Source organism: Pipistrellus kuhlii, unplaced genomic scaffold, assembly GCF_014108245.1.
Source record: "Pipistrellus kuhlii isolate mPipKuh1 unplaced genomic scaffold, mPipKuh1.p scaffold_m20_p_18, whole genome shotgun sequence".
NCBI lineage: Eukaryota > Metazoa > Chordata > Mammalia > Chiroptera > Vespertilionidae > Pipistrellus > Pipistrellus kuhlii.
Window position 1 is genome coordinate 16205220 of NW_023425493.1, and position 20232 is coordinate 16225451.

The 20232-nt window shown below is 41.7% G+C and overlaps 1 protein-coding gene and 1 long non-coding RNA gene across 5 annotated transcripts in view; one reads left to right on the forward strand and one right to left on the reverse strand.

The window, feature by feature from the left end:
* Nucleotides 1-13491, reverse strand: part of SMG7 (SMG7 nonsense mediated mRNA decay factor) — a 56375-nt gene extending 42884 nt beyond the window's left edge. The window contains exon 1 of one of the 4 annotated variants that reach the window (XM_036442683.2): nt 13283-13491. Coding sequence is in view for 2 of the 4 variants with exons in the window: in XM_036442684.2 (XP_036298577.1) it covers nt 13283-13311 (29 nt within the window). In the remaining 2 variants the exon portion in view is untranslated. The remainder of the gene's footprint in view (nt 1-13282) is intronic. The other 3 variants (XM_036442684.2, XM_036442686.2, XM_036442687.2) reach the window with 3 other exon arrangements.
* A 115-nt stretch (nt 13492-13606) lies between these two features.
* On the forward strand, nt 13607-17145 carry LOC123652550. Its single transcript, XR_006741949.1, has 3 exons — nt 13607-14865; nt 15195-16431; nt 16727-17145. It is a non-coding gene; the product is annotated as an uncharacterized LOC123652550 (long non-coding RNA).
* Nucleotides 17146-20232: the final 3087 nt, after the last annotated feature.

Here is a 20232-nt window from a genome sequence, read left to right on the forward strand (position 1 = left end):
TTGCCCCTCAGTGTCTTATTCATGCTTTTTCACTCAACCTGCCCTCTTTCTTTCCTGTCAGATTAACCCTTTCTTATACTTTAAGACTTAGCAACTTCAGTAAGGGACCTTGCTTAGCCAAGCACTCCCAGTGCATCTTTTTTTTTTTCTCTCTCATTTTTTTATTAAGGTATTATATGTGTACATATCTTACCATTGGCCCCCCAATACATGCCCTCCCTCCCCAGAGTTTTTACTCCCAGTGCTTCTTAATGCCCACTTCTATTATTGTATGCACTATAATGAAGATACTTGTTTACACATTTCCTCCTCTACCTTGTATATGCAATGCCTGACAGCACCTCCCAGACAAGTTGCTCAAATAAGCTTATATTAATTTGGACTAAACAGTATGGAAAGGCTAAGACCATAAAAATTCAAGGCTTCTCAAACTGATAATCATTTAAAAGGCCTTCCAGAAAAAGTTTAAAAGTTTTTCATCTGATAACTAGGAATACTTTTTTTTTAAATATGATTTTATTGATTTTAGAAAGGAAGAGGGTAGGAGAGAGAGAAAAATATCAATGAGAGGGAAACATCAATATCAATGGGCTGCCTCCTGAAGATCTTGCTGGCAACCTAGGCATATGCCCTGACTGAGAATCAAACCTGTGACCTTAGTGCATGGGTCAATACTCAAACACCAAGCCACACTGGCTGGGCAACATACTTCTTTTTAAATCTACCATTTCATACAGTCAATTAAAGAAGTCCATGATCAATTTACTTGGCTCTCTTAATCAGATTTTGTTTTCTTCAGATTGGGATCTACCTAGTATATACAGTACATTATATAATTCTACAGAAATACAAAACCTGAAACCTCCGACAGAACATGGGTAAGTCCAAAATCTAACCTATGAGTTAGATTAAGCTATCAACAACTGGAAGACTATTTCTCTTCAATTAAAATTTCACATTAGATGAAAGATGCCAGAATAATGGGTTTTCAGCCCTACTAGACCCAACACTTTTTTAAAAAGCATTCTTTGCAACCATCACTGTATCTTCCAAAAATAAATAAGATAATCCAGTTACTTAACACATCAAAAATAAATAACTAAATGCCTTACAGGCAATAGATTACTACAGGTGACTGAAGCTAATCCAGGACCTATATGGCAGAGGTCTAGAGCATAAACATTAAGAAGCCCTTTAGACCAGCAGTCGCCAACCAGTGATCTGTGGACCACTAGTGGTCCGTGAGGTCCGAAAGGTTGGTGACCACTGCTTTAGACAACAAGCAGGTCAAAATGATTTCTAAAATCATTTTTTATAAAATCTTAAGATAACATACCAAACAATTTTAAATAAAGGATATTAACTCATAATTCCTTTTCAAAGTTTCACAAAGATTTATATTAATGGTTATATCTATAGGGCTACAAATCAGGATATACTGCATACATCCCCCAAATGCAACATACAAACAATTAAATCCTCACACAAAAGAAAGCAATTCCCTGTTAACATTTAAAATGAGATGGAACTGCTCACGGTGACACATTTCTGAGTGCCGCTATCCCCTGTATCTAACTTCACACCAGAAGCCAAAAATAGTGGAAAGACTAATTGTTATTACAGGTATGAAGAAACAGTGAAAGTAACAAACAGGAAAGCAGAAAGCTGGAAGGTTATTTTATTAGCTCGGTATTACATTATATCACTTTTAAACTCATTTTACAGTACCTGGCCATAATTCTCAGATTCCCAATTATTTTCTTATTTCCATCTTACCTTACTTGGGAACCTGTGAACCCAAAATGAATAACCTCAAGAAACTGTGTCCACATTTGAGTCTAAAGCCAAAGAAAGTAACTCATGCCTTACCAAGAAAAGCATACTTCAACGGGGTTCTTGTATCGATATTATGAACATGTACGTTAGTCACTCCCTCTGGCCCCATCATTTCTCACTGGAACCTCCTAATTAATCACCTCTTTCAACTCATTAGTGTGGTCTTTCTCCCTCTGATTCCAATACACCAGAAGACAAACAGAAGCAGTGGGACTAATGGAGATGAGGTTGTAGTCAAAATAGAATGGTTGCAAGTAAGGTTTTAGAGGTAGAAGAATCCTGAAGAATGACAAGGTCTAAGATATGATATGGGCATATGTGAAGGTCACTGTATTACAGAGAAAGTTAAGAGAGAAAGGAACCGAAAAAAGGAGAGCCACATTTTCAAATAAGTGTCCCCCAAAAAAGTATCAATTTTGTGAGATGTGACATAATTTTCAGAAAACACTAAACTTTCCCTCTGAAAAGTTTCATAATCACATTAGCATGTTACAAAATATAAGATGCCCTAAATAAGAATCCAGTGTAACCCAGGATTCTTAAATTTCTTTTGCCATGACAATATGGAGAATCCCAACATCTATGAATTTCCTAGAAAATTAATGTTTGGTAGAAAGCATTCTGAGAAATACTAGACAAATAAAAACATCATTGAATTTGCCTAAATAAATAAATAAATAAATAAGATGCAAGAAACCTTCAGTACTAGTGGGAATACAAGGATACAGATACTTTTAAATAGTGCTAAGGCCAGAATAAGCAGTGTGAATTTTCTGCAACATCTACCACGTATTACTGTTACATCTACTACTGTTGATGTAACTGATTACCACAAATTCAGTGGCTTAAAACAACACAAATTTATTATCTTACAGGTCTGAAAGTCAAAAGCCTAAATGGGTCCCAGTGATGTCAAATCAAGCTGTCACTATGACTGTGTTGCTTTCAGAAGGCTCTAAGGAAGAATTCATTTTTACTTTTGTCTGGTTCTCGAGAGTGTGTGCATTCTTTGGCTTGTGACACCCTTCTGCCTCCCTTTTCCACACTACAGGATACTTGATTACACTGGGCCTACCAAATAATCCACGATAGCCTCTTTATTTTATACTCAGCTGATTAGCAACCTTAATTCCCCCTTGCCATGTAACATAATAGATTATTAGAGCCTGGGAATCAAAATGTAAACTTCTTTTGGGGGTATGGGAAGTACATTATCCTGCCTACCACACTTAACGGAAGTACTTTTAAATGTACAATACATACCCTGTCATTCAAGTGTACATAAGGATATGTGTGTACAAGACTTCATTATAGCATTTTCATAAAAATGAACCAGTTCTATGTCAGCACTTGAAATTTTTAAAAAATTAACTTTTAAAAAATATGCTTTTTAATACATGAATTTGAAACCACTAATTAAGCTATCTAAATTATATACGTTATTCTATTTGACAGTGCCAATGGCAAATACAGATAACAAAACGGAAAGTTCATTTTTAAGAGCACTGTCCAAATGTGTGCAGTGGTCAAAAAGGGAGCAGATTAAAGCCAATCCTTCCAGCAGGACATGTACAGTGTCCATGAAAAATAAAAGTAAAGCAATCCCAACTCTGCCACTAACTAGATACACTATCATTTTCCTCCTCTACAAAATGCCAATCCAGTTACCTAAGGTTAGTACTGTACAGGAGAGCTAAGAAGAAAATCATATAAAAATGTTTGAAAAGTATAAAGTACTACTAAAAAGTAAAATGGTACCCTTGAAGAATGAAGTAGATCACTTCACAATAAAGACCCTTCTACCACCCGATAGCTATTTAAGGCACAACTGCTCCCACCCAATTTAAAGGATACCTTAACAAGTTCATAAGTTAAATACTGATACGTGCAGAAATGCAGAAAATTAATACAATGCATAAATCAGGCTCTTTACCTATGTGGAACTATGTTGAGTTTTATATATACATCTTCTCAAGTAATGTTCCCAATAATCCTATCATTGTCAGTTTATAGATAGGAAAATACAGAGCAAAGGTTCAAGGTCACATTGCTATACAGTGCTGAAATCTGAACTTGGAACAACCTAATTACAAATTAGGCCAATTTTAACTCAAAGGCCTTGCTCATCCAATTCACTAAAACATGCTGCTTTGCTAGGAAACCATCTAAATTACATATATTATACTACTTGACAGCATCAGTTTAATTATCTTATTACAGATATCTCATCACTACATAGTATCTCAAAGAAAATCTGGTTAGGTTGGCACCTGATTAAAAACAAACTACATAAATAATTGATGACCTTTCTAAGAGGCATTATTAGTAAAACACATTCTAATATACATTAGCCTAACTAATACCGTAGTAAAATACTAAGCCATAGGGAAAAAGATTTAACTTAAATGGTTGGTGAACCAATGGGATTTTCAGAAAACAGATTGAGGGTATTAAATTCACCAATACAGCAGTTCTTTAAATATAGATTTTAGAATCATGCATTTCACTTAAAAGACACTACAGAAAGAAAGAAAAAAAAAAAAGTCATCAAGAACTGTGAAAGTGTTAATAATCAAAAAGGGTCTGAAATTTTCTTTATGAGACTTTAAAAGTTAAATCCAAAAAGACTTTACTTAATGTCTTTCCCCCCTTATCTAACCTCTACCTCCATTCCATGTCTGATCTCAATTGGTGAGGATTCTATAAAGTAAGTCTATCAATTCAAAGATATTTTCAGAATTACATGTATTTACTAAAACTCTCATCTCCTACATAATCTATACTAATAATAGCCTAGGTGGTCATCATGCCCTGAGGTCATGATGCCCTCATGCAGTCACAAGATGGCTGTGCGCAGAGCAGAGGCAGGTCCTGTGGCTCCGCCCCTCCCAACCCTCACCCCAAGCTCCAGCCTACCTCTTTGGGGCAATCCATTGTGGGGCTCCCACACTGTGAGAGGGCACAGGCCACCCCTCCCTACCCCACCCCAAGTGCATGAATTTTGTGCACTGGGCCTCTAGTAATTTAATAATGTTCCAAATAACTAAGTTTTGCCAAAGATGAAGCTACTTTCAAAGTTAAAGTAAAAAAAATTTAAATCTTTATATGCTTCAAAGGAAGTACTGCAGTCATTACATACATATCTTTCTTTTATTCCTTCCTATTCAATAGGAACATGTACAATCAACATCAGCCATTCAAACATAAATTGCTCCCATAAGATTAATGACCAGGTTTATAGAAAGAACCTTAGACTCCCAAAGGAAACACTGGATGAGAGAGTGACTAATCAAAATCTCTTTAATTTATGACATAACCTGACTGCCAGTCTGATCTAATCATAATGTTTACATCAAGGGAATTATCATTCCTAATACCAAACCTTTTAGAATTCCTCAAATGCACTGCTCCAAACATTTACTCATTTTGTTCCCTGCCTACTATAGTCTTCCCTTCTGACTTCATCTATTATAGCTAATCCTGTAAGACTGAACAAGGGCTTCAACTCCAGAAGCTTTCTCTGCACTCTCCAGACAAAAGTTCCACTTCCCTCAGTAAAGTCACGGCATCTCTTAAATGACATAAAATGAAAACGTTTAACATAGTAGTTGCCTCATTATATTGAATTTGAAATACATGCACAGCATCCATTTCCCCCAGGAACAAAAATCTGTTTTTATATTCTCAGAGCCTACCACTAGTATCTCTAAGTATTCTGTGTTTTACAAAAACTAAAGCATAAAAACTTCATTCAATACCTCTTACATACATTTTGTATTTAAAAAATGCTGAGACATGGTCTCTACCACTCAGCCTAGCTGTAGAGATAATCCATGTGTGTGTGTGTGTGTGTGTGTGTGTGTGTGTGTATATATATATATATATATATATATATATAGAGAGAGAGAGAGAGAGAGAGAGAGAGAGAGAGAGGGGGGGGGGGGGATATCATTACAAACTTGGAAATTTTAAGTACCAAATGATTAAGAGACAGAAAATGCTACAAAGTTCAAAGAATACAGAAATCACTGGTGTGCATAAGAAGTCTTCAAAGAAAGTGAAGCTAAAGTAAGATACAGGAGGATGGTACTCTACAGGGGAAATGGTCTGGCAAGTGATATTAAGGAGGATTGGATAAACCGGGTTCAAAAAACCAAAAAAACAATAAAGAGATTCTGCAGGACTCTAATCAAACCACTTTCCCCATAAAGTCTTCAGAATTCCACTTCCACATCTCTACTCTGTCCATAACCTATCTTTTCTAGGGAGAACTTAGAAAGGTCTGGCCAGAATGTATTACATGGGAGTGAATGAATTTTTTTTTAATGTATTTGGAATAAAGGAACCATGATATGTTCCTCTTGCATGAAATATCAATTTGCCCAGTATCTACTTTTAAAAGTCCATCTTTCAAAACCCAGATCAAATCTCACCTTCTCCAAAATGCCTCACTTCCTCACCCACCTCTACCTCTACTGGAAGTTCTTCTTCCCTATACTTACACAGTACTTGGTTCCTCTAACATAGCACTTACCAGTTCATCTGCTCTTAGTGACTTAAACGTCTTTCTCTAGTATCTCTGACTTTCCCAAAGGCGAAACCCCTATAACTGTGCTTTCCACATAGTAAGTATTCAATGATTTCTCATAATATAAAACAGAAATTAAAAAATACACTTAAATGTACAAGTTTTTATTCCTCCCTAATCCAATAAATGTTTAGGTAAAGTCTAAATATGGTAAATAGAACTATTACTCCTAAGAGAAAATGATAAAGAGAAGCCTAAGAAGTGATCTGTGGCTTAAAGGAGGTGAAAAAATAAATCTATGCTGTGCATATATATTTTCCTAAACCAGTGGTCCTCAACTAGAAATGAATCTGCACCAACAGGGAACACTGGGCAATGTGTAGAAACATTTTGTGTTGTCACAAATAGAGGAGAATGACACTGGCATCTAGAGGGTAGATGCCAGGGATGCTGCTAAAATCATATGACACACAGCACTGCTCCCCACAATGAAGAACTGCCCCCAAATGCCAGTATGTGTCAATGTTAAGAAACCCTGTTATAAATGAAGCAAAGAAGAAAAAAAGACTTGGAACAAAATTCCTATGTGGTCTACCCGAGATCCTAAAATTTTCTTAAACAATTAGCAGTCACCTACTCTTCCCACTGAGCAAAAATTGGGTCTAAGGGAGGTTCAGTGAAAACAACCTCCCTACTCAGCTCCACTTACAAGCTAACAAGAAAGGAGTTGGTTACAAGTTCTCACTTTCTATGTGACATGTTTGCCAAAACTCCATCCCTGTGTTTTTCTATAATTGCTGATTAACCCTTCTTAGTTAACAATCTCCTGGACTACTGATAAGTCTATCCACACAAGTGAACTTAATTAAAATATAGCTTGATTAAAACCTTAAATGGCAATCTGGTGACCATTTATCAAAATACCCACAATACAGAGCAATCTATTATTTGAAAGATATCTCCTTAATAATTTATTCTCTAAACATAAGCAATCACCTAAACTTTCAGGTACTCATTCATAAAACCAATTAAAAAAATAAATGGCACTAGCTGGTTTGGCTCAGTGGATAAAGCATCAGCCTGAAGACTTAAGGGTCCCAGGTTCGAGTCCAGGTAAGGGCGCATGCCTAGGTTGCAGGCTCAATCCCCAGTCGGGGGGCATGCAGGAGGCAGCAGATCAATGATTCTCATTATTCATTTTCTCTCTCCCTCTCTCTTCCTCTCTGAAGTAAATAAAAATAAATAAAATAAAGGCTAGCCAGGTTTAGAGTGTAGTTGGAGGCTGTTTATAATATTTCTCCACTATAAAACAAACTAGACCTTTTAAAGTTTCAACCACTATCACAAAAATGCCTTATGAATAACTTACTACAATAACATATCCAGAGCTCATTATATATCTTAAAAAAGCAAAACAAAAATTCAGCAATTGCTTCACCTACCATAAAGGTAAACTGTAACAGCTGAAGGATAGCGGTGAAACATACACTAGGACAGGAAGTAATATTTTTAGTCCAACTGAAACCACAAGGGAAGCAGAAATTAACTGCCAAAATAATTTAGCCAGTCAATATTCAAGTAGGTAAAATTCTATTAATACCATTATAACAAAAATACACTTAGAAGCCTCATGAGTTTCTTTCCCCACCCCCACCGCCCCCTTCAAACAATTTTACCATGTTTGACAAGTCAGCCATATTGGGCTGATTTTCTGGGACCAAAGCTAAAATCCTGTACTTGGTGAGAGGTGGTGGTGAATGGGTCAGGGGTAAGACTTCCTGATCACATGAATAAGTATCAGTATGTGCTCTGGGATTGCTTGGTTTCCAGAGATGGTGAGTAGCCAGGCCAAATGGAGGAATATATATACTAACACCCCTGTTCTTCTCCCCAGGCTAGGTTAAGGTTCTGCTTTATCCAGCCTCATCCCCTCCTTCATCTCCCTCTGTTCCAAGATTTACAGTGATATATTTTCTCTTACAGCATATTGAATGTTTTAATTAGTATTTAAACATTAACCTTATTGCTGTTATATTATTTCTACCTCTGGTTAAAGTTTCTGACAAAGAAAAAAAAAAGTGCCACTGGAATGCAGCCTCTTCACTAAGTTATCATAAAAAAATAATAAAAAAAGGACAACAATACAACAGATAATTTATAGTCCTTTCCTCTAAAGTAGGGGTGTCGAACTCAATCAGAGAAGGGGCCAAAATCTAAAATCCAGCCTAAATCGCGGGCCGAATGGTTTACTGAACAGTCATAAACTGTCATTGTGATGGAAACGCAGCAGAGTGCAGTGATGACAGCGCTGTGCGGGCCACATTGCAAGGCCTGGCGGGACGGATTTGGCCCGCGGGCCTTGTGTTTGACACATGTGCACCACCAGGGATCAACTTCAAGTATAGAAAGATCTCATTGAAAAACATACAGCATAGAAAGAAATTAAAGACAAAAAGAAGAGCACAGTGAAGGAGAGGAGGAGAGTTAGAGGGGTATAGAGTATGAACAGCTGGCTTCTGCAAGGGTAGCAGATGTCAGTTAGTGGCACCTGTGCCACCTTTTCTAACAAGATTTGCCCTATGTGACTGGTATTCCCTATGGCTATGATTGTTCTACTTTCTCACCTTCCAAAAGAACTTCGATGATGTCTTCTCTGTCTAGTACATCAGAATCAATCCCAACCCTGCTTTTTCAAATCTGATGTTAATTTTTATATTCTATTATTGCAAATACTATTATATTAAAGCATGACATTATACCTCACCTACTATCTTATCTATGGCCGATTCTCACCCTTCTCCCACCCTTATCATATGAATTATATTAATACACCTTTTTCTTTTACTCAACAGGTGTTAGACTTTAAAAATCTTTCCATTTTGTCATAAATCAAGAGAAAATACTGATCCCCCCCCCCAAATTGGGTAATACATTTCCAATGACAGTCTAGAATCCATGTCTTGCCCTAGCCAGTTTGGCTCAGTGGATAGAGCATCGGCCTATGAACTGAAAGGTCCCGGGTTTGAGTCCAGTCAAGGGCACATGCTGGGGTTGTGGGCTCTCCAGTGGGGGACTTGCAGGAGGCAGCCGATCCACCATGATTCTCTCTCATCACAGATATTTCTCTCTCTCTCTTCCTCTTCCTTTCTCTCTGAAATAAATATATATATATATATATATATATATATATATATATATATATAATTTTTTTTAAACCACAACTGTATATTTAAGAAAAAGGAAAATGATAAACATTAAAATAAAAGACTATGCCTTATTTTATAAAGTATAGGAAAGTATTCTTAACTTATTCATTTGGATAGGAGTCTTGTCAGTCACTGTCTTTATTTAAATGATACATCCCTTCTAACAAAAAAGTTTTATATTCTCTTGCCCAGATCACCACCTCCTTTCCCATACAGAAAAGTTTTTCCTATCTTTCAACTCGGCTCTATTTCTACAACTCAAGACTAATTTGTTTCACTTGGTGTTAAATCCCTTTTCTTTCCTTGTCTTACTACTGCTTACCTCAAATCCTCATTTCTTACACTTTTGAAACTACCATCTTGCTCCTGGTTTGCCACCACCCTACCATTTCAATATGAGACACTCAGCTCACTTACTCTAACAAATTAATTCAGCTGAGACAAAACTAATTTTCATCTACATGGGGAAGATCTGTAGCTATGCAGTTTAAAAGTTGCCCAGTCATGCTCTTATACTGACAAAGGTAGGCAAGACCTAAAGTCAAGGTCACAATGAATAACTGCTATACCCTCTACTCTACTCATTCGGTAATACTCCCTGAGTTGTATAAAAACCAACAGTTCCTTTTTCATCAAAGAAAAGTGAACATAATGCTTCCCTGAAGACATTCTCTAGTCTCCCCACACCAAACTTCTAAAAGGATGATTATCTTAAGAGGGAGAGGGGACATTGGGCTGGTGGAAGCCTTTCTTTTTAGAAAGGCTTGTCCCAGACTACCATTAGCCCTAAGTCTTGCTTTATTTACTTAGGACGGATGTGCATGATTGGGAAAAGATTGGCTCCCAGGAACCTCTAAGGCAGAGGCGGCCAATCTTTCCGACCTCGCGGACCACCGGTTGGCAACCGTTGCTCTTAGGGACTCCAGGTCTTACGCCAGCTCCATTTCACCTGTTCAACTGGAAAATAAAGGTTATTCAAACACTGTGTTCACTCTTATTCTTTCTTTCTTCTATGAACTAAATTCATCTCCAGCTGCCTACCATTGAAGTCACATCTTAAGGATAAGTCTTCTGGACCATGTTGACTTAGAAAATATATATAAGATATATATACAAACACAGAAGCCCCTCAAAGCCAAGTGATCGTCCCATTAATATTCCCACTACTTTCCCGATCTGCTTTTTATCATACCTTTTGTCCCACTTCCACCACCTTATTTCTGGCCTTAACCCCCCCATTGCACTACACAGGTTCATCTTTCTAATGCATAGCTATGAACATGTTAATTTCTTTCTAGACAAATCAACTCAGATTCTCTACTGCCCATTAATTTAAAAATAAACTATAGATCATGAGAGTCAAGACCCTCTCAGATATGGGCACCTTAGGAAGTTGGATATGGGCACCTTAGGAAGTTGTCACCCTCTCTTGCTTTATTTTTCTTCCTACTATTGTCACCACCAGATAAACCTACTTATTCATGTGTTCATTTTGCTCACAATATCCTCAGTGCTTAGATAGTAAGCTCTCAATACATATTTATGGAAAGAATGGATAAGCCCAGACATTTTGCACAATGCAGCTGATTTGGGCTTAAAAGACCTACATTTGAGTTACAGAGCTTCCACACACCAGCTAGATGATTCTCAATAATTTTAACTTTTTTGGGTTATATTTCCTCATGTATAAAAAGAAAGTGTAAAACTTAATAACTTATAAAACTTTTGTTTTTCCACCTGCATCACTCTATGTTATTGTGTAACTGGACTGAACACCTCTCAAAGTCACCAACCTCCCTATCTACATATCTCTGCTCAGTTTCCTATCATTTGGATTCCACTCTTCTCAACACACACTTTTAATATTAGCTAAATAATTTGGATAAATAATATTGGATAAACAATCCAATATTATTTTTTATCCTTCAGGACCATTTTAAGTGCCATTTTCCCCTTGAAGCCTAACACTGTAAACTCTGTAAGCAGCAGGTGGAGTACCTCCTTTTGCATTCATAGCAGCTGGTATAAGGTTTCCTATATAGGTGATCAACAAAATGACTGATGAATCATGAGTGTATGTAAGAGTGAATGAGCAAAGGACATTTTTCCTGATTCCCACCAACTGCTCAAGTAATCTCCTGCCTTTGGACTTTTGTAACACTTGGCATCTTTTATGACACTTACCATTTTCACTCTGTGCTGTTACTTATTTACTTGCCTAATGTATACTAGAATGCAAATTCCTTAAAATTAAAAGGACTATCCAGATGATGTTTCCATACCCACCCCTCTACAGCATCAACCTCAGATCTTTCCTGCAGGTGTATTGTTTATCTGACATATGAAACAATAAACAGATATCAGAGAAGGGGGGGAAAAAAGGGCCTTGATATATAGACATCCTTCCAACTACCCTCTAAGTCACTGGGCCCACATGTTGTGTAGACCCGAGTCCCTGTTAAACCCTGGCATTCAGCCCATCGATACTTTCACTTCGCTAAACAACCAAAGTGACTTTTCTGCTGGTCTCAGACATCTACCCCATCCAATTTCCTCCTCTGCGAGGTATGCAATCACTTTGTGGTGACAAGCCTGCCTTTCTTGGTTCTGCTCCTCAAGACAAAGGGACCCACTTTAAAGCCAGCCTTCCCCTTTTCAACAGCAGCAACTCCCCAATTCATCTCGGGGTGTAGCCACCTTACTTTTCTCTGCCATCTCGTTTACCTCTCCTTCCAAGTTCTTAATTCAGCTTCCATGGAACCTTCCTGGGTGCACAATTAAATAGCTGGTGTCTTTCCAACCCATGTGCTCTCGCCATCGCATGCTTGCTTCCAATTGTGTCTGCATCTTCCCCCCTCCTAAAACGTGTACCAATCGCCCCCTCCCTCACCCTCACCCCACTCCAGACACATCTCAGACCCGCACACCGTATCCATGCGTCATTCTGCCTCCGACAGGCAAGGTCCTCACGCCACTCTGAAAAGAATGGTATCTCCCGACTCCACTGGTTCTAACCCAGTTTCTCCAGGGGAACCCAACCTCGGCCGTCCATCGTACCTCTCCGGCTCCTCACTTCCTCATCCATTTACCCCTCTTGAGCCCCCCACCCCGACCCCCACTCCTCCCACTCCGCCAACTAACTACAGATGGCAGGATTCCCCAGGACCTCCAGCCCGAGAAGGAAGCACTCACTCGGGTTTCCTGCGGTTTCTCCCTCCTCCAGTCCTCCTTCCCCACCCCCCACCCCCATCCCAGGTGTGCACATTTCCACCCGGTCTTCCCGATTACGCGCCGCTCCAGCCAATGCCATACCCCACGCCACGTTTCCCCCGCCGCGGGGATCAGCCTCCTCCTCCACACCCACCTCTACTCCGGGCCGCTGCCGCCGCCGCCTCCCCGGGGCGCCCTCCCCAGCCCGCACCGGCGAGCCCGCGACCCGAGCGCGCGCGCGCACACATGCTCCCGCTTCCGTAACCTCCTTCCCCGCGCCGAGGCGAGCCGGCTCCGCTGGGGGACGGAGCCCGACCCGCAGGGGGGCCAGGACATCCCCGGTGCGCCCGCTCCAGCCCCGCCACCTCCCGCCGGGGAAAGGGAGAGGACACAGCAAACTCCCCCGCCACCCCGGATATACCACCACCTCGGTGTCGGTAGTGGCTCCATGCCCCAGCCCTCGGCCCGCTTCCCCTCCGTCCGGGCCGGCCCCGGCGCTCACCGGAGATACTGCGCGCTCTGCAGGCTCATCCTCCGCCGCCGCGTCTTCCCGCGAAGCCTCTAGGGGTTCCTCAGGCTCCTCGGAGCGGCCCCGCGGCCCCGCGGGTGCTGGCGGCCGCCGCCATCTTCCTCTCCTCCGGCTCCTCCTCGCTCGGCGCGGGGCGGGGGGACGGGGGGTGGGGTGGGAGGGAGGTGAGTGAGGCGAAGGGGAGGGACCGGGGAAAGCTGCTCTCGCTGCAGCTCCGGCCCGTGTGGGGCGCAGGGACACTCCGACCCGGGAGGAGGGAGGGAGGGGGGAGGGTTGTGGGAAGGGGCGGGGGGAAGAGGAGAAGCGGAGGAAGGAAGTAGGAATCCCTCTCGCGAGACTTCGGCGGCGCCGGCCCCCTTTGTGATTTCCGACTCGGAACTGCTTCCTCCGGGAGGAGAAATCAGCTACCTGGGCTGCAGCTGTGCGGTCGCGGAGACGCCCGCTGCGGGCGCTGGGCGGCTTCCGGCCAGTCCACTCCTCTCCCCCGCGCAAGGGGGCAACCCCCGCCTCACCGGGACCATCGAGCCCAAATCGACGGGGAGTCACACTCAAAGTCTTCCCCCGTCTTTTCACTCCGGCCCGACTTCTCGCTTCCTTGTTCCAATCCTCCACTCCTCCCCGCCGGAAACGGCGCCCTTTCCTCCTACAGTTCCGCCCGCCAGTCTGGACTCTGGTCTCCCCGTCGTGCCCTAGAGAGTGACACGGAGGACCCCGCTCTTGTTTTCCGCGGCCCCTCCCTCCCCCCCACCGCACGCGGGGACTGTTGGAGGGGATGGGGTGGAGCCCAAGGAAGAAGAGAAAGGAAACCCCACTGGATTGGATAAGCAGCTGCCATGGAAACTGGAGCTGTAGTATTGTCATGGTAACCAATGTGCGCCCACCGGTGGGCTCTCCCTGGGCGAATAGATAGATGATACCCGGGAAGGTGCCCAGGGTTTCCCCCTCGGCTTCCCTGACATCGAAAGGCCCTCCCCCAGGTTGGGAATCCGGGTGTTTCTCCCGGGCGGGCGGGGAAGTTCGTTTCCTCCTCCCCTTCCCCAGCCCCCGCAGCTTTGGGGGAGACCCCGAGGCATTCACCGTGGGCTTTCCCGCCCGCTCGAGTGCGGGAACCACCTCCTCCATAGTTTCCTCTCCCTTCCCGGCGAGGAGAGGGCCGGGCCTGCGGAGAAGACCGCGCAGGGCCCTAAGGCTGGCGGGCGGCGGGCAGGAGCGGGGGGGGGGACGAGGCGGCGGCGGCGGCGCAGTCGGCGGCGGCGGCCAAGGGGGTTCCCCTCCACCGCCCCGGGCTCCGGGAGGCGGGACCCCGCCGAGGCGGGGTCCCCGAGGGAGGAGAACGGCACCCGACAGCCGCGACCGCTCTCCCGCCTGCGGAAGGGGCATTAGACTTTTCCCAGCGGGTCCCTCCCCCCTTATAGGGATCCCCTAAACCCTACCCTACACCCTCCCTCGTAGACGGAGCTTCCTCGGAGTCCCCCCGCCTCCCCTCGGCCTTAGGGAGCCACCACCAGCCGCCAGGAGGCCAGCGTGAGCGGGTACACATCCTAGGAAGCTAACAAGTGGGTTTCCATCTTTCAGAACAAAAAAGGGGGTTGTACCCCCAATGGAGGTCCCGCTTGATTGTCAAAAGGAGACCGAGTTTTTCCCTTCTTTGCGAACCTCATTCTCTGATGAGTCTGCGGCGTTTTTAGAACTTGCCACTCCGCGTCTCGGGGTGCAGAGGAAAGGGTTGGGGAAAATAGGATTAAAAACAAAAACCATCCCTAGATACGGGCGCGAAGTTCCGATGGAAGGCGTCTAGGGAAACATTTTTTCTTCTTCTCATTAGAACAAATGTTTTTGGATGTCTGTGTATTTTTGTGGCAGTCAGGTTAGGGCCTAAAAACAGAGATAAAGAATGGGGCCAGTGGTACTGAGTGTGTGAGAAGCCGCTGGAGAAGCCACCCTACTAGTATGAAGGCATTTGGCATCAATTAAATTTTCAACTGATTGAAGCAGCTCGCCCAAAGTCCTTGGGGATGTGGAACACCCTCCAGCAATGCCGTCCTCACAGGAGAGTGAAAATCAGGATTTGGATGGGCTGATTCTGTGTGAATCCCCGGTTCCTGCTGTTGTCCAGGCCAGGCGGACAGACAAGACCCTCCCCTGACATTGCATCTCCTGAGAGACTGGCCCAGCCAAGGTCTGTGTGGAGGGAGCATCATGTGTAAGTTTGGAGGAAATGAAAGCACAGGCTGCTTGGAAATCAATCCCTAAGACCGAAGATGATGATGAACCAGACAGAAGCTGAACTCTGCCCCTCCGGCCGCCCCGCCGGACAATGCCCCCGGCAGCCCTCCCCGCGCCCACGCGCCGCCCATTCGCGGGAAAGGGAGCCACCTAGTGAGAGGCTGCTCTCATCTCTGGTTCTTCGACCCCGAAAGCCCAGAGATGGAGATTATGCCTGCATATGACCCCACACGCCCGACGTATCTCTCCTGAAATGTACTGGCTAGGTTTTTAAAAAAATGATTTTAGCCAGAAGAAAACTTCTGTGATGTAAAATAATCACCCCTTTAGTAATCATCATAATGATACCTTCTTGGTGTCCCCGTCTATGTAATGAGAGTACATGAGCCTGTATTATGACACTCCTGATAAGCAACCTAGAAAAATATTACTCTTCTGATTTTGAAAATAAGGAGACTAGGATAAAAAAAAAAATGAATCCTTACCCTACCCGTTTGGCCCAGTGGAGAGTCCACCTGGTTCAGTTCCCACCAAGGGCATATGTCCAGGTGGTGGGCTCAATCCCTAGTAGGGGGTGTACAGGAGGCAGCCAAGCAATGATTCTCATCACTGATGTTTCTATCTCTCCCTTTCTCTCTGAAATCAATATATATATGTATATTTTAAAAGATTAATCCTTTTATTGTGTTGTTTATTCTATAAAATTTTACTGAGCACTTGTTATATTTTAAGTACTGCCTAGGTTACTATAGATACTGCAATAAAAAAAACACGGTCCCTGTCTTGGAGGACACCTGCTGATTAAGATACCAGAGAGTAAAAAAAAAAAAGAAAGAAAAAGATACCAGAGAATAGAGAAGTGATTAGGATCCAATACGATAGATATGGTAATTAAGGTAAGAACAAAGTAATTTAGGTACACAGATGAGGGTCCAAAATATAAACAATCTTTGTATTTTATAGCAATCTTCCTAATAACTTTTTAAAGCTTGTTCAGTAGCTTTACAGTGTCCTTAAACACTAGGCAGGACAGCCACATTCACATTTTACAAGTTATGAGACACTGATGCCCATCTTGGAAATACTTTAAAAAATAAAAAGGACTCAGAAAAATTAGGACCCAGGATTGACATGTTGCTTCATGTACATTTCCTAATCTCATCTCTTCCTATTGCCCATCCCCATCAACAGATTTGTAGAATACAAGCATCTTTCTGCAATAGATTTTGCCTCCCCCCCACTTGCCCCCGTGCAGATACAGATTATATCTAAATAAAAATAAAGAAAAGAAACTGTCTCATTTCATTTCATCCTACCTGAGTTCGAGTTTTTCAGTTTGTGCCTAAGTGATTTTATGGGAAGATCATAAGCTAGCATACCTGAGTAAGCATTCCAACTATTCCCATCTCAGTCTCTGAACTTCATTCTCTTCCTTGACAAAATGGAAACATCACCTATACCTGGCCTTGTCAATTTTAATGATGATTGACGTGTCTGAGTATTTGAGTGCCTGACATACTACACTGGCACTGGATAAATGCTAAGTTTTCTTTATTTTATAGCAAGCAAAAATGAATAATTTAGAACTGCTGAAGCATAAAATTATTTTTTTAAATAACTTGTTTAATCTTTGGCTATCATACTCAGGTCTGGCCATATACCCAAATCTATTCTCATGATTTATCATATTATTATCAATTATCAATTTATCTATCTTATTATTTAAAAAAAGATAGATTTATTTTTGGGGGGTTAGGGGGAGGGTGGTGAAGAAGATAGATTTCTTTATCCTTGACTCTGATTACAGAAAAGAATACAATATCAGGATATTGAGCACCAGATTTCAGAGAGTTGAAACTTAAAATACCTTTTATCATGAAAAACAGCCTAACATAACCACGTCTGTGCCCAAGTAAGCAGCGTGGCCAGTTTTCAACCAGACACCAAGCACTTTGCTGAGAAGCTACTCTTAACGTTCCTACCAAATTTACCCCGAGCTTTGGTAACCTGACAATTAATACATAGCTAGCCGCCTCCCTTTTTATAATAATAGACACCTTACCCATTCCACAAAACCTTAACAAGCGCTCATTTATTCTGATAGTTAGCCTACATAGTCAGAATGTTTTCAAGTCACGTATACAATTAGGTACTTAATAAATGTGTTTCTTATGTTGAGAAGAATGACTGATCAATTGCAGAACTCAGGTACGTGATGTGCCTGCCCCTGGCCTGTGCTCTTTGTGCTCCCACACCTTGTACCACGGAGCTACATGAGTCAATCAAATGAGTGATTCATTCTCTGAAAAGAATGAGTCAGATTGACAAACTGACACCTAAACGTATGTCTCCTGTAGCTCATGATTTCTTAGACCAAGGGTCAGCAGTCTTTCTCAAAGAAGTTTGCTAAGTAGATACTTATTCACTCCTACGAGGGAGTCACTGAGCCCAGTGAACAGTCAGGAAGCAATGCCATCAACAATCCAAGAGAAAAAAACTTTATTAATCTTCAAGAATTTTTCCCAACTCCCCAAAAGACAATACCTCTAGGAAAGAACCACACCTTAAAATCTTATCTGCTACCAGGCCAGTCAGTGGTTGGGTGTGTTGACCCATAAACCAAGAGTTCACCAGTTCGAATCCTGGTCAAAGCATATACATCCCAGGTTTCAGGCTCAATCCCCAATAGGGGGTGTACAGGACAGCCAATCAATGACTCTCTCTCTTCATTGATGTTTCTATCTCTTTCTCCCTCTCCCTTCTTCTTGGAAATCAATTTTAAAAAGTGAAAGAAAATTAAAACTTTTAGTCTGTAATCACTATATTATCCAAGGGCCTTAGTATTCCTGGATCTCTTTGTTCTTCCAATACTACCAGAGCCATCTTGGGATCCCTAGTAAAAAATTAATCTATTTCAATTCAAAATCTGTTGTATTACCCAGTAGTTTTCACTTTCCTGATTTTTATACTGTAGACTGCTATTTTTTTATTTTAAAAAATATATATTTTATTGATTTTTTACAGAGAGAAAGAGAGAGGGATAGAGAGTTAGAAACATCGATGAGAGACATTGATCAGCTGCCTCTTACACACGCCCTACTGGGGATATGCCCGCAACCAAGGTACATGCCCTTGACAGGAATCGAACCCGGGACCTTTCAGTCCCCAAGCCGACGCTCTATCCATTGAGCCAAACCGGTTTCGGCTACAGTAGGAATCTTAGGTAGAGTTAGGAGTTTAGGGTCTATAGGGGATGCTCCACTGATGATCAATTTCTATTTCTCTTCTCGTTTGAGATAAATCTAAATCTACATTTTACTTCTGGGAAGTTTAATCCAGATGCATGCATCCTGATACTGTGGAGAAGGCTTGATGAGTTATGGATCCTCTAGAATTGTAGTGTTTCCTTTTCTTTTCATTCATTCAATCTCCAAAAATATACTGAGAATTTTTTACATAAAGGGTCATAGGCTGGTCCTGGGGTAGAAATGTGTATACAGTCTTGCTTTCAGAATTTAAAGTTTAGAGGAGAATCAAATAAATGAGGGAAATTATAGAGGATAAATCTGTGGTAGAGGACCCTAGAGACATTCCACCCTGAGATAAAGAACAGTCATGCACCTAGATAATCCACTTACTGTCTCCTTCAAAAGGAAACTCTGCAGAGTTACTTTTTCAAATTCAACTTCCCAGCAGGAAAAGGAACATATACAGTTCCACTGGCCAGAAAAGGGATGGGAAACCATAACTAAAAGTATTCTAGACTAGCACATGACTGGAAGATACAAAACCACATATATAAATGTAATTATGAATAGAATTGCATAGGAAATGGTCAGAAATACAAGAAAATATTAATAGCAGTTATTTCTGTGAGGCAAACTATTGATGGGTGGCTTGTTTATTTTTATATTTTTCAATATCTCCCACCAACAAAAAAGTAAAAGATAGATTTCTTATTTTTGTTATTAGGAGTTTGTTTGTCATTGTTTGTTTGTTTTTTTAAATATATTTTATTGATTTTTTTTACAGAGAGGAAAGGAGAGAGATAAAGAGCTAGAAACTCGACCAGCTGCCTCTTGCACACCCCCTACTGGGGATGTGCCCGCAACCAATGTACATGCCCTTGACTGGAATTGAACCTGGGACCTTTCAGTCTGCAGACCGACGCTCTACCACTGAGCGAAACCGGTTTCGGCTGCCATTGTTTTTAAAGAATCTCTCAGCTACTCCTACATTTCAAGAGCCTGAAAGTATCACTGGAAATTGAAAAGGAGATAGGTTAAAGATAAATGTAACTAAATCTAACAATCTCTTGTAAGTTCTCATTCTTTCAAACTTTATGTTTCATTGGGCAATACCAGCACAATTTAATTCAGTGACATTTTACATCCTGGTTGTTGGGGGGAAAAAAAAAAAAGATCCTATAGACATTTCCTAAGGCATTTCCTTTCCTAAGGCTCACTCTGATGCAATATCGGATACTGATACTTTTGTATAAACAAAAACTAATGAAGGCGATCATCTTTGAATACATGTTATTGACCATCTTTGGTAATTTTGGGTCACCTGTGAAAGATGGAATACCTGGATGGAATTCACAAAAGAATCATTTTATGTAATAAGCGTCTAAAATGAAACCTATACTTAACCTTTCTGCCTTTCCTTTACCTTTAAAACCTTCCTCTTCTCTCAAC